We start from the raw sequence: 14,646 nt of genomic DNA, 5'->3' as shown, positions 1-14,646 counted from the left end.
CAGGGCTGTTGTACAGCATATTAATGACCTGTGTGTAGACTCAGGCAATCTTACTTCTTCCCCCTTAGTATGTACATTATATATTGGTGGAAGAGCTGATTTATATGCTTTCTGTTTTACAATACTAGGTAGAGGAAGAATTATCCAGTCAAGCACAATATCCATCCCCATAATACATTCAGGTGTAAAGGAGACTAACCACTTCATATAAAGTTCACTGTCCAGACATTCTAATTTTCATCCCAACTGTAATTCTATCAACTGTTATATCCCTGTATGTTTCCAATCTAACTGTACCTCTCATTAGAACTTCAAGAGGTTAAAAAAAAAAAAAAAAGAACTTCAAGAGGTATTAGAATGATAGTACATGGTGGGTCCCATGTTGAGGAATCCCAGAAAAGTATCTACTCCATCCCATGACCATTCTATCCATTTATGTGCATATGTATGGCCTTGGATTTCTAAACCTGGGTTGGACCAAGGAATTTTCAGACTCCTCTGTCAGGCCTTATCTTGATTAGATTATGGGACCATCACTTAAGGTGATTCAAGGTGGTTTCTTTTAGTTATCTTTGCCTCCTAGCTTTTAAAATTCCTTCAAACTAGGATAAATAGATTGTTTAGGACCCTTAATGGTTGGGAGACCATTGCTCCCATAATGTTGCTACATTAACACCTTTCTTTTGCCCACAACAGTGCTCACTTTATCATCCACTTCTTAGTAATCATTTAAATACTTCTGCCCTGTTAGGACAAGTCCCTTGAATCTCTCATTTCTCTTTCCCCACTGTTTTATGAATAAGTCTAACTTTATTCACTTTGTATTGCTTCAGCATAACACTTTTCTTTGGAAGCAGCTCAGGAGCTAGCAGCTGTATGTTAAATCAGCCAAAATCTAAGCTTGATGTAGCCTCAGGATATACCCCAGCATTCTTCCTTTTGTTTAGCTAGTGCAAATAGCAATCACCAAAAGATTGTAAATTTACCTTATTTTTTTATGCATCCAATGACAAACTCCTTAAAAATTAGATCTTTCATTTCAAAATTCTAATGCTAACTTTTATCTCCAGTAACTAATCACAGCACAGCTATAATTCCATACTGTAAGTGATCCTGTGTTTATCCAGGCTCTACAGATTCATCATCCTCACCCTCTCTTCATTTCTTTGCCCAGATCATGTTTCATGATCACATGAGTCAGGATCTTTCTAGTGAGTCGCACTCCTAACACCAACTGTAAGGAGTTCGGGCTAACTGCAAAAGTTAGCCAACTGCAAAAGTTAGCCAACTATAAACTTGGAGCACTCCACAAGACTTCCCTCATTTCTGATACCAATTTGCAATTCAGTGGGTTTCTAAAACCACCCTCAATTTTAATAATTAACTAGAAGGACTCACAAAACTCACTGAAAGCTGCTATACTCACAGTTATGGTGTATTGCAGGGAAAGAATACAGACTGAAATCAATCAAGAGAAGTAGTACATAGGGCAAATCCTAAGAGGTACCAAACAAGGAACTTCGGTCATCCTCTCCCATGGAGCCACGGACCACATTACCTCTTCTTGGCCATAAAGGAGACAATACACACAGAGTATCACTAACTAGGCACACTCACCTTTGCCTTTGATGTCCAGAGTTCTTATTAGGACTGATCACATATTACCCACATGGTTGACCTTTAGTCTAACCATCCCAGAGGGGAAATTTATGCCTTTAGTCTCCATTCCTTCCAGAGGCAAAACTAATATCATGTTTCCCAAAGTCCTCATAATAATCCTTATTGTTAGATTGTCCAGTGGCCAAATCTCCCAGGCAAACAAAGACACTCCTCTTAGGCAAGACCAGGAACTAGAGTTCACTTCCCAAAAGCTGAAAGTAAAGGCAGAGCTCTAGGTCAAGATTAAATTATTTGCTATATAATCTTTATCACTAAAATGATTGAGCCATACAAAGAGAAGTCAAAAGATTAGGTACCCTTACTAATTCCCATAATCCTCTGTAAATTTTAAGATACTTCTCTACATCTTAAATTTTAAGGTAAGTTATTATAAATGTATAAGAAAAAGGCCTATTCCCAAACACATTCCCCAAACATCTGGCCTGTGTTCTGAATTTAAAGTTCTCACCTATTCTCTTTTGCTAACACATTATAGGTAATGATGGGCACTTGTGCTGGAAACTCTATTGATTTTTAGGCAGTGCTCTGTACAAACATATCTATTTTTACATATTGCACAATGTTACCTAGCTGTACTTTATGATAATAATCAGAACTTTAGCTCTGTGAATAAAATAAATCAGTCCTCAATATGTTTGTTAATTCTAGTGTTCTGCTCTAACTAGGAAGGTAAAAACTGTTTCCTGCCTTTTCCATAATGCATCTTTAAAACCCAAAGTTGTATAGAAATTTTACTATAAAAAATATTGTAAAAGTATTATATTTTTCCAGTTTACAGGGAATACTATGTACTGTATTTACTTCATATTTCACACTGCAAAAATAATATTTTCAATATGATTCATTCTTATAGAATGAATAGCAGAGATAGATGGAGAGATAGGTACAAAATCACAAATAAGTTTGATTGTTACCATTTTATATGCCTATAAAAGTGCTTTATCTTCATTTCTTTTTCTTCCTCTTGCATACAGGAATGCTTTCAGTTTATACTGCCAGCTCTACCTCATGCCATTGACCTTTTACGTGATGCCATTGTAAAAGTAAAGGAAGTGCATGATGAACTTGAAGATTTACCTTCCCCACCACCACCTCTTTCCCCTCCTCCCACAACTAGCCCCCATAAACAGACAGAAGACAAAGGGGTTCAGTGTGAGGAAGAGGAAGAAGAGAAGAAAGACAGTGGTGTTGCTTCAACAGAAGACAGTTCTTCATCACATATAACTGCAGCAGCCATTGCTGCCAAGGTAAGCTTGCTGACTGAGACCCAAAGATCCAAAGGAACCATAGGTAAATGTACTGACTTCATCCCTCTTTCCATCCCATTTTTTCATAAACTCAGTACCTCTTCAGGGCATCCTTTAAAAAGAACCAGGATATTCATGATGCTCCACAGCTATGTTCCCTTCATAATATAGAGTCCTTGAAAGCATTAAACTTTATTCTCAGTTCTAAAACATTAAAGATACTGCTATTACCTATTGAAGTAATAGGCAAATAGATAAAATATGAGATTTAAGAGTTCTTTGGAAATGTCATTTTTGTTGTCATATTAAATATACAATGTTTATATTTAAAACACAAAATATTCACATTCATAAAGGAGCAGCAAACTAAAGGTAAGAGAACTTACATTGATTCAAAAAATTAGTTCAGAAAGATTAGTATTTTTTTAAAGACAAGATTTTTCAGCAATTAACACTTATTTAAATGTTTCTTGACCTAAATTACCCTAGTGGTATAGAGAGGAAATAGATATAATGTATTTGCATTTTTTATTCAATAAAGTAATAAACATTATTAGAATATTACCAAAGTATTATAGATTCTCTTTGGACAATTTTGGCAGTAAATAGAGTACCACAAGGTAATTGCATAAATTTAGCCATCTTAGTCATAGAACATCATTTACATTATTATGCATACCTAGTATAAGCCACCCAGTATGCTTTAAAATCTTCAGAAAATAACGTAGCACTTCTGGGAATAATGATTGTTCATTGATCAAAAGTACAATATTGAAAACCTAAACTTATTCTATAAAGGGATTCCTAGAGTTATCTTGATATATTGACTATGAGCATAGCTTGAGGCAGTTTTTGACAACACATACATTAGAAAGGATCATAGAGATCTTTTTAAGGTGTCCATTTAGACAACCAGTAGGTAGTTCTTTCACTAAAGACCAAATGATTTTGTCTCCAGATCTGTTCTGTGATCCATTAAGTCCTTACTTAAGGCTAGTAAGTATTTAAGTTGTATGTGATTTTTTGCCTTTTGTTTTGTTTTGTTTTGTTTTGTTTTTATGGAACGGATTGGTTAAATAGGCATATCTTTAAATCATTATATCATCTTACTCTTTTACTATTAATTAAAAGAGTAAAAAATACCATCAATTTCAGTCTTAAGAAAAAGCTTACAACATTTGAAGGCTAATAAGTATTTAAGTTGTATGTGATTTTTGTCTTGTTTTGTTTTATTTTGTTTTTATGGAACTGATTGGTTAAATAGGTACTTTTTAAATCATTAAATCTTCTTACTCTTTTATTATTAATTAAAAGAGTAAAATTTACCATCAATTTCAATCTTAAGGAGAAGCTTACGACGTTTGAGGTCTAACTGGATATTGTCATTCTACATTTGAAAATTTTGGACATTTCATTGTTTTATTTCATTCATCACCCTTTTCCTTTCCAGTCATTTTGCTTGTATAGTTTCATGTTTTCCTGTCACTATATTCATAGTTGTTATGTGTTGTGCATTAGAAGCATCCATTCTACACCAGTCCAGCTGTTATCATGGCACACGGTGAGCAGCCCATTCCTGGTCTCATCAATTATTCCCATCATGCAACAGGCAGTGCAGATGAACGGGTAAGACAATAGGCTTTTGCTTTGATGGTTTTGCAAGCATACCGCCTACCTCCTATCCTTGGAGATAGGCTATAACATATTATGGAAGATATGCTTTATTCTGAAGGATCTTCACCATGCTTTTTTTCAGTGTGAGTGCCATTGAGCATAATCAAGGAACTTAATTAATAGAGTTTCTCCTGTACCTGAAATACTCTAATATCGTCATTAAGATTCTGTCATATGTGACAGTGAGCTTTTATCACAGGACTTCAAGAAATTCATTGCTTGGAAGGTATTTTTTTCTTTCCACAATTTTATCACATACCTTTAGATTAATTACCTAGCTTAATTAAGATAAGCTGGTAAAAGGATCACTTTAAGCTTTAAAATATAAACAAATTGGTCAGACTCATTTAATTTCTATTAACTTTGCATTTTGCCTCATGAGTTTTCATCATCTTCTCTTTTCCTTCAATATAGTCGCAGTGAAACCATTTAGAGAGTTGAGTCTTGATACAGTTTCTGAGATTACGAATCTTTAGATAAAAACTTGTAAGGATACATATCACTTGTTTTAGTCACTGGCTGAATGATAGTTTGTACAAAGTTCCAGGTTAGAAAAGATTAAACTGATAAGTATAACTGACTAAACAGTAATAATTTAGACAATGGATGCCAAAAAATCTCAGTCCTTAATATGGATATAAAATGAGAGGCAATGGGGTGCCTGCGTGGCTCAGTTGGTTAAGCTTCTGCTTTCAGCTCAGGTCATGATTCCCAGACTCCTGAGATCAAGCCCCACATCAGACTCTCTGCTCAAAAGAGTCTGCTTTTCCTCTTCCTCTGCCCCTGCTCCTGCTCTCTCTGTCTCTGTCTCTCTCTCATCCACTCTCTCTTATAAATAAATAAAATCTTTAAAATAAAATAAAGTGAGAGGCAAAAAGAAGAAAAAGAAACAAGTGAAATTTGGCTTAAAATCCTTAGAGAGATCCAATTTAAAAATGTACAAAAGATTTGAATAGACATTTCTCTAAAGAAGACATCCAGATGGCCAACAGACACATGAAAAGATGATCAACATCATTCATCATCAGGGGAATCCAAATCAAAACTACAATGAGATATCACCTCACACCTATCAGTATGGTTAAAATCAATAACACAAGAAACAAAAAGTCTTGACAAGGATGTGGAGAAATAGGAACCCTCATACACTATTGGTGGAAATGTAAACTGGTACAGCCACTCTGTAAGGCAATATGGAGGTTTCTCAAAAAGCTAAAAATAGAATTACCCTACAATCCAGGATTGTGCTACTGAGTATTTACCCCCAAAATACAAAAACACTAATTCAAAGGGAGACATGCACCGCTATGTTTATAGCAGCATTATTTACAATAGCCAAATAATGGAAGCAGCCCAGATGTCCATCAATTGACGAATGTATAAAGACGATGTGGTATGTATACGTATACACACACACACATACACACACTGGAATATTATTTAGTTATGAAAAAGAATGACATCTTGCCATTTGCAATGGTATGGATGGAGCTAGAGAGTATAATGCTAAGCGAAATAAGTTAGACAAATACCATATAATTTCATTCACATGTGGAATTGGAAACAAAACAAATGAGCAAAGGAAAAAAAAGAGTTCAATTGGCTTTTGGGATTTACCTGTGGTTGCAACAAAAAGATACCTGTGGGCTTAGCAAGTGCTTAAAAATAAGCTCCTTCAGCAATGTGGTTTATCTGGTCCTATCAGTTGAATTCATTTGGTGTCTTGGTAGATGGTCTCTGAAACTGTTAATAATTTTTGAAGGTAAAATCATAACTTTATTACCAATACTAAATGAAAACATATCCAAGGTGTTATTTCATACATTAATTATTGAGGGAACCAGAAAGGTATTACAACTGCTTCACAGGAAAGTTCAAACACAAATATATAAGCACTAAGAATATGAAAATGAATTTACAAATAGATGCAACATTTAGGAGGCGCCTGGGTGGGTGGCTTAGTTGGTTGAGCATCTGCCTTCAGCTCAGGTCATGATCCCAGGGTTCTGAATTCGAGCCTTGCATCAGGCTCCCTGCTCTTCAGGGATCCTGCCTCTCCTTCTGCTTCTCTCTCTCTCTCTCTCTCTCTCATAAATAAATTTTTTAAAATCTTTAAAAAAAAAGATGCAACAATTAGTCATTATCTGCAAAGCAGATCATGCAAAGCAGCCCATTGCACTTCTATTGGAAAAAGAATCATTTCGATACAAACCATTTGTACATTACTAACAGTTTTTTGCAAGTTGGAGTTGTAAAATATCTGAAAGACAATAGACAGTGAAGATAATCCAGAATGGTCCCCTACACAGGACACCTGATACTTTTTGTCTTGATAAAATTTTTCCAGTCATATGAAAGGAATACAAAGTGCATGGATGTTTTCAAAACGCAAGTAAAATTTTTGCTCAAAATGTCCATGTGCTTTAAAAAAAAAATGTTTGGGGGGAGGGGCAAGATGGCGGAAGAGCAGGGTCCCCAAATCACCTGTCCCCAACAAATTACCTAGATAACCTTCAAACCATCCTGAAAATTTACGAATTCGGCCTGAGATGTAAAGAGAGACCAGCTGGAATGTTACAGTGAGAAGAGTTCGCGCTTCTATCAAGGTAGGAAGACGGGGAAAAAGAAATAAAGAAACAAAAGGCCTCCGAGGGGGAGGGGCCCCGCGAGGAGCCGGGCTGAGGCCGGCGAGTGTCCCCAGGACAGGAGAGCCCCATCCCGGAGAAGCAGGAGCTGCACCAACCTTCCCAGGCGGAAAGGGGCTCGCAGGGAGTTGGAGCAGGACCCAGGAGGGCGGGGATGCCCTCGGGCTCCCTGGGACACTAACAGACACCTGCGAGCGCAGGAGAGTGCTCCGAGCTCCCTAAGGGCCGGAGCTGCTCGGAGGGGCTCGGGAGCGGCTCCAGGGAGGGAGCTGCAGGGCGGGAGTGCGAATCCACCAGCGCAGGCCCTGGAGCACAGGGCGCTGGGACACAGCCCAGGATCCGGCCTCCCCCGGGACAGGCAGAGGCCGGGAGGGCCCAGGACAGCAAGGACGCTCCTGCCCCGAACTGAGCAGATCAGCGGCCCCGCCCCAGAGCCTCCAGGCCCTGCAGACGGAGAACCGAGAGCTCCAAGCCCCGTAGTTCCTGCGGAGTCTAAATCCAGGCTTCCAGAGTTGCCATAGCCACTGCGGCTGTTCCTCCTGGGGCCTGACAGGGTAAACAACCCTCGCTGAGCCCTGCAGCAGGCAGGGGCAGAGCAGCTCCCCCAAGTGCTAACACCTGAAAACCAGCATAGCAGGCCCCTCCCCCAGAAGACCAGCTAGACGGACCAGTGATACTCCCCCCGTGTTCCAATACAACTTGTTTTTGGCCACTCTGCACTGAGCAAAATGACTAGAAGGAAAACCTCACCTCGAAAGAAAGAATCAGAAACAGCCCTCTCTCCCACAGAGTTACAAAATCTGGATTACACTTCAATGTCAGAAAGCCAATTCAGAAGCACTATTATACAGCTACTGGTGGCTCTAGAAAAAAGCATTAAGGACTCACGAGACTTCATGACTGCAGAATTTAGATCCAATCAGGCAGAAATTAAAAATCAATTGAATGAGATGCAATCCAAACTAGAAGTCCTAACGACGAGGGTTAACGAGGTGGAAGAACGAGTGAGTGACATAGAAGACAAGTTAATGGCAAAGAGGGAAACTGAGGAAAAAAGAGACAATCAATTAAGGGACCATGAAGACAGATTAAGGGAAATAAATGACAATCTAAGGAAGAAAAACCTACGCTTAATTGGGGTTCCCGAGGGCGCGGAAAGGGACAGAGGGCCAGAATATGTATTTGAACAAATCCTAGCTGAAAACTTTCCCAATCTGGGAAGGGAAACAGGCATTCAGATCCAGGAAATAGAGAGATCCCCCCCTAAAATCAATAAAAACCGTTCAACACCTCGACATTTAATAGCGAAGCTTGCAAATTCCAAAGATAAAGAGAAGATCCTTAAAGCAGCAAGAGACAAGAAGTCCCTGACTTTCATGGGGAGAAATATTAGGGTAACGGCAGACCTCGCCACAGAGACGTGGCAGGCCAGAAAGGGCTGGCAGGATATATTCAGGGTCCTAAATGAGAAGAACATGCAACCAAGAATACTTTATCCAGCAAGGCTCTCATTCAAAATGGAAGGAGAGATAAAGAGCTTCCAAGACAGGCAGGAACTGAAAGAATATGTGACCTCCAAACCAGCTCTGCAAGAAATTTTAAGGGGGACTCTTAAAACTCCTCTTTAAGAAGAAGTTCAGTGGAACAATCCACAAAAACAAGGACTAAATAGATATCATGATGACACTAAACTCATATCTGTCAATAGTAACTCTGAACGTGAATGGGCTTAATGACCCCATCAAAAGGCGCAGGGTGTCAGACTGGATAAAAAAGCAGGACCCATCTATTTGCTGTCTACAAGAGACTCATTTTAGACAGAAGGACACCTACAACCTGAAAATAAAAGGTTGGAGAACCATTTACCATTCAAATGGTTCTCAAAATATACCCTAAAAACTATAGAACACTTCTGAAAGAAATTGAGGAAGACACAAAGAGATGGAAAAATATTCCATGCTCATGGATTGGCAGAATTAATATTGTGAAAATGTCAATGTTACCCAGGGCAATTTACACGTATAATGCAATCCCTATCAAAATACCATGGACTTTCTTCAGAGACTTAGAACAAATTATTTTAAGATCTGTGTGGAATCAGAAAAGACCCCAAACAGCCAGGGGAATTTTAAAAAAGAAAACCATACCTGGGGGCATCACAATGCCAGATTTCAGGTTGTACTACAAAGCTGTGTTCATCAAGACAGTGTGGTACTGGCACAAAAACAGACATATAGATCAATGGAACAGAACAGAGAACCCAGAAGTGGACCCTGAACTTTATGGTCAACTAATATACGATAAAGGAGGAAAGACGATCCACTGGAAGAAAGACAGTCTCTTCAATAAATGGTGCTGGGAAAATTGGACATCCACATGCAGAAGAATGAAACTGGACCACTCTCTTGCAACATACACAAAGATAAACTCAAAATAGATGAAAGATCTAAATGTGAGACAAGATTCCATCAAAATCCCAGAGGAGAACTCAGGCAACACCCTTTTTGAACTTGGCCACAGTAACCGGAGAAGGACAAACAGTGTATGTTCTCATTCATTTGGGGAATATGAATAATAGTGAAAGGGAATATAAGGGAAGGGAGAAGAAATGTGTGAGAAATATCAGAAAGGGAGACAGAACATAAAGACTTCTAACTCTGGGAAATGAACTAGGGGTGGTGGAGGGGGAGGAGGGCGGGGGGTGGGGGTGAATGGGTGACGGGCACGGAGGGGTACACTTGACGGGATGAGCACTGGGTGTTATTCTGTATGTTGGTAAATTGAACACCAATAAAATTAATTTATAAAATTAAAAAAAATTAAAAAATAAATAAATAAATAAATAAATAAAAAATGTTGATTTTTCTCAAAATGTGAATTTAAAAAGTCAAGAAGTTTCTGTAACACTACTGTAGTTGTTAGTTAAAGGATGACTTTGTAGGATGCCAATTGTTTTTTCCTAGCATTGACCTTTGAGTAATATTGTAGCCCGATTATGTGTGTATGTATTGAGAAATAGTAGTAATTATTTGACCTAATAAATAGATGTTCTTACAAGTTTTTCATGAAGGTAACTATTATTATCAGTAAAATAAGTAAGAAGCCTTATTAAAATAAGCTACAAAGACCTTTTTCAAATATGGGAAGCAATATGCATTGTACCTTAAAAACAGCATGAACTTTGGCATCAGATATTTTTAGTTCTGTCAGCTCTATGACATTGGGTGTAGTACTTTTTTCTTTCTAAGCTGCAATCTTCTCTAAAATAGGAATAACAATAATACCAACTTTGTTACTACTTAATGGCTAAGTTATGGATATTCACATAGGAAAATGGATATAAAAGCACTTAACACAGTATCAGTATAAAAGTAAATATTTGTTATTTTAGGAGTTTGATCACCTCACTGATTCTAACTCAACTTTCAGATATTACTTATACAGTTCTCCATTCATACTTCCTCTTTCTTTGCCCGGTTGAACAATCCTTTCTTTCTCCTTATTCAACATTTAGGCATCCTATAAGGCCTACCTCTGTGGTTATTACATTTTTACAAGTTGTTACCTCCTTTGGAAATGTAGTTAATGCCCTGCCCCTCTCTAAAGGCTCATACACACAATTGTTGAGTTTAGTTGCAAGGCCTATCCCTTAGTTTAAGTATTCTTGTGCCACAAGAAACAACAGATGTTGGCAAGGATATGGAGAAAAGGGAACCTTCCTGCACTAATGATGGGAATTCAAACTGGTTCAGCCACTCTGGAAAACAGTATGGAGGTTCCTCAAAAAGTTAAAAATAGAACTGCTGTACAATCCAGCATTTGCTTTACTAGGTATTTATCCAAAGAATTTAGTAATATTGATTTGAAGTTATACATGCACCCCAGTCTTTAAAGCAGCAATTATCTATAATAGCCAAACTACGGAAACAGCCCAAGTTTCCATTGGCTAATGAGTGGATCAAGAAATATACATACACACACACACACATATAATGGACTATAACCCATAAAAAAAAAAAAGAATGAAATCTTACCATTTTCAATGACATGGATGGAGCTAGAGAGTATAATGCTAAACTAAATAAGTCAGTCAGAGAAAGACAAATACCCATATGATTTCACTCATATGTGGAGTTTAAGAAACAAAACAAATGAGCAAAGGGGAGAAAAAAAGAGAGAGGCAAACCAAGAACAGATTCTTAACTATAAAGAACAAACTGATGGTTAACAAAGGGAAGTAAGTGGGGGGATGGAGGAAATAGGGGGTGGGGTTAAGACGTGCACTTATCATGAGGAACATTGAGTGCTGTATGGAAGTGTTGAATCACTGTCTTGTACATCTGAAATGTACAATATACACTGTATATTAGCTAACCAGAATTTAAATAAAAATTAAAAAAACTTTTTTTAATTTATTGTGCTAGGTAAAGTCCAGTCTCCTCCCTAAAGCCTTTCATAAATCCAATCTCTATTTATCTTTCCTTTCATTTTGTATTATATTCATTCACCAAATATTTCTTTTGACACTAATATGTATATAAATATCACTTTGCTCGATGCCGTGAGTTTTTAAATGATTATATATGATTTGAACCCTCCCCTTGAGGAACTTACAGTGTAATACAGAAAATATATTCTAAAATGAACTAATTTTATAAGTTTATCATAACAGTATTCTTGTGAGATACAAAACTAGTCTTATTATTCCAGATTTTATTCTACGAAATCCTATGAGACTTATCAGTGGCTATTTTGAAATTACTTGGCATGATAAATTCCCAGGAAACAATCTGGTCTAATCCACCATCATCTTTCATCTCAGTTATTTCAGTGACTAGTCTTATCAGTTCCGCTTTAGCCTCTCTTCAGTTTGCTCTTCCTCTCAAAGCCAGAGTCTGTTTTTCACAACACAAAGTAAATCATGTCACTTTTTTTTTCATGTCACTTTTCTACTTGAAACCTTCAATGGATTCTTCTACATGTTCTGCTAGATTCTACATGATCTGGCTCCCATCCCCAGCATTTCTAGGCCTTTTCTTACCATTCCTCTCCCTTTCTTCATTGCTCACTAACCTTCATCAAGCTTTTTCTTGCATTAGGCAATATGCTGTCCCCTAAAAGGGGACCTAAAATGTCCCCTAAATGGGGACCTCTTAACCCCATTCTTTGCCTGATTGACTTCTATTTATTCTTTCTGTCCCAGTATAAGTATTTGTTTCTCATAGGAAGACCTTGATCTGTCTCCTCCAGTCTAAATTGTTTGCAGTTACTCTCCTATAGCATCTTGTTCTTTTTCTTTATAGCACTTATTACAATTTAAAATTATATACTTATTCATGGGTTTGAAATTTATATATGTAGACTGCAAGGTCCATGAAGAACAAGGATCACATCTCTTAGTTTATATGATCGATATACCCAACATTTGGCACATATTATACACTGTGTAAATATTTGTTAAATATGTTCCATGAAAAATTATGATATATCATCTATCTCTAAAGAATAGATGTCCATTAACTAAGTTTATAAGATAGATGAAAAAATGAAGATATATTTAGTAATGCCCATGATGTACAGGGACTCTTCTATGAAAGACAATAATCATACTCTTTCCCTATAGTAAACCAATATATTAAGTGACCATAGTAATAATGATGAGATAATTTTTGAAAGCCAACTAGACAGCAGATACTATTCTAAGTGGTTTATATAAACCATCAGAAATTGATACCAAAATGCAGGTTTAGGCAAGATTATACCTTCTATTTTCCTGGAAGGCAAGTATATATGGCAAAACAAATTTTAATAAGGATTCTGATGAATACCATTGAGAACAACAAAAATTCTGAATAATTTTAAATAATAGGAGAATAATTTTAATAAGTATAAATAGTCCTTGTAAAGAAACAAACTCATTAATATGTAAAGTTTTACATTTTAAAGAACATTTGTTATAGTTCTACCTCATTGTTCACTGTCTAGACAAAATCATAAAGTGTGGCTTTTCTTTATGTATATATGAATCAAATTCTTATGGATTTTTTGTCATTAATTTTAATCTAAATTCAGGTCTTTACATATCTATTCCTTTTTGTATTAATAATGTCTAATTTTATTTTATTTTTTGTTTCAAGTTTTTATTTAAATTTTAGTTAACATATAGTATAATATTGGTTTCAGGAGTAGAATTTAGTGATTCATTTCTTGCATATAACACCATTGCTCATCACAAGTCCCCTCCTTAATACTATCACCCATTTAACCCATCCCTTGCCCGCCTTCCCTCCAGTAATTCTAAGTGTATTCTCTCTAGTTAAGAGTCCTTATGGTTTGCCTCCATCTCTTTTTTGTTCTCCCTTCTTCTGTATTCATCTGTTTTGTTTCTTAAATTCCACGTGAGTAAAATCATTTGGTATTTGTCTTTGACTTGTTTCATTTAGCCTAATATACTCTAGCTCCATCCACATCATTGCAAATGGCAAGATTCATTCTTTCGGATGGCTGAGTAATATTCCATTGTATATATATTCCACATCCTCTTTATTCATTTATCAGTCAATGGACACATAGACTCTTTGCATAATTTGGCTGTCATTGATAATGCTGCTATAAACATCGGGGAGCATGTGTCAATTCAAATCAGTATTTTTGTACCTTGGGAAAATACCTAGTAGTGTAATTACTGGGTCATAGGTAAGTTCTGTTTTTAACTTTTTGAGGAACCTCTATACCATTTTCTAGAGTGGCTACACCACTTTGCATTACCACTAACTGTTCACATTTATTCTTGTTTTGCTGCATTTATCTGATCAGTCTAGCCTAAGGAGATTTTTTTTAAATTGGTATCTGCTATTTAGCATATTACCTGTCATTTGTAGCTCTGTTACCTGTATATATGTTAATCACTCTTTTATTGAAGTCACTGGTAGAACCTTTTTTTAGGATAGGCCATTTCACATGCTACCAGAAACCCTACTGGTTATGATTGCTTAACCAGCTAACAGGTATTTCTCTTCTAGCCAATCAAAACCAACTTTGTCTATCTTGTCCACAGGAGTTTTATGAATGACTTGTCAAATACCTTACTAAACTCAGGATACACTTGTTTGACAGTTCTGTTATTAAGCAAAATTTTGTGACAATCATACCCCCTAAAGGATCAGTATTAGAAGCTCTGGAAAAGATATGTGATACATATTTTTTAATCCTTTTAGGTATTCATATTTTTAATCTATTTCTATTATCTAGTTCAGATCTTATATTGCATACTTGGGTATCTAGTTAGATTTTCAGAAAATACAGCCTACCTTTAAGGTCTTTAAACAGAGAAGTTATTACAAAAGGGCACATATGATGGAACTAAACACCAACCTGGACAATGACTCTAAAAGCATTAT

The 14,646-nt window shown here is 36.7% G+C and overlaps 1 protein-coding gene across 5 annotated transcripts in view; it reads left to right on the top strand.

The window, feature by feature from the left end:
• Window positions 1-14,646, top strand: part of GPHN (gephyrin) — a 636,471-nt gene that overhangs the window by 401,451 nt on the left and 220,374 nt on the right. For 3 of the 5 annotated variants that reach the window (XM_055303642.1, XM_055303640.1, XM_055303641.1), the window contains exons 7-8: window positions 2,655-2,927; window positions 4,446-4,553. In XM_055303642.1, the coding sequence (XP_055159617.1) occupies window positions 2,655-2,927; window positions 4,446-4,553 (381 nt within the window). The remainder of the gene's footprint in view (window positions 1-2,654; window positions 2,928-4,445; window positions 4,554-14,646) is intronic. The other 2 variants (XM_055303645.1, XM_055303644.1) reach the window with 1 other exon arrangement.

The sequence above is a fragment of the Nyctereutes procyonoides genome, unplaced genomic scaffold, assembly GCF_905146905.1.
Source record: "Nyctereutes procyonoides isolate TBG_1078 unplaced genomic scaffold, NYPRO_anot_genome, whole genome shotgun sequence".
NCBI lineage: Eukaryota > Metazoa > Chordata > Mammalia > Carnivora > Canidae > Nyctereutes > Nyctereutes procyonoides.
The sequence above is the reverse complement of the archived record's forward strand: the minus strand, read 5'-3'. Positions and strand labels throughout refer to the sequence as shown.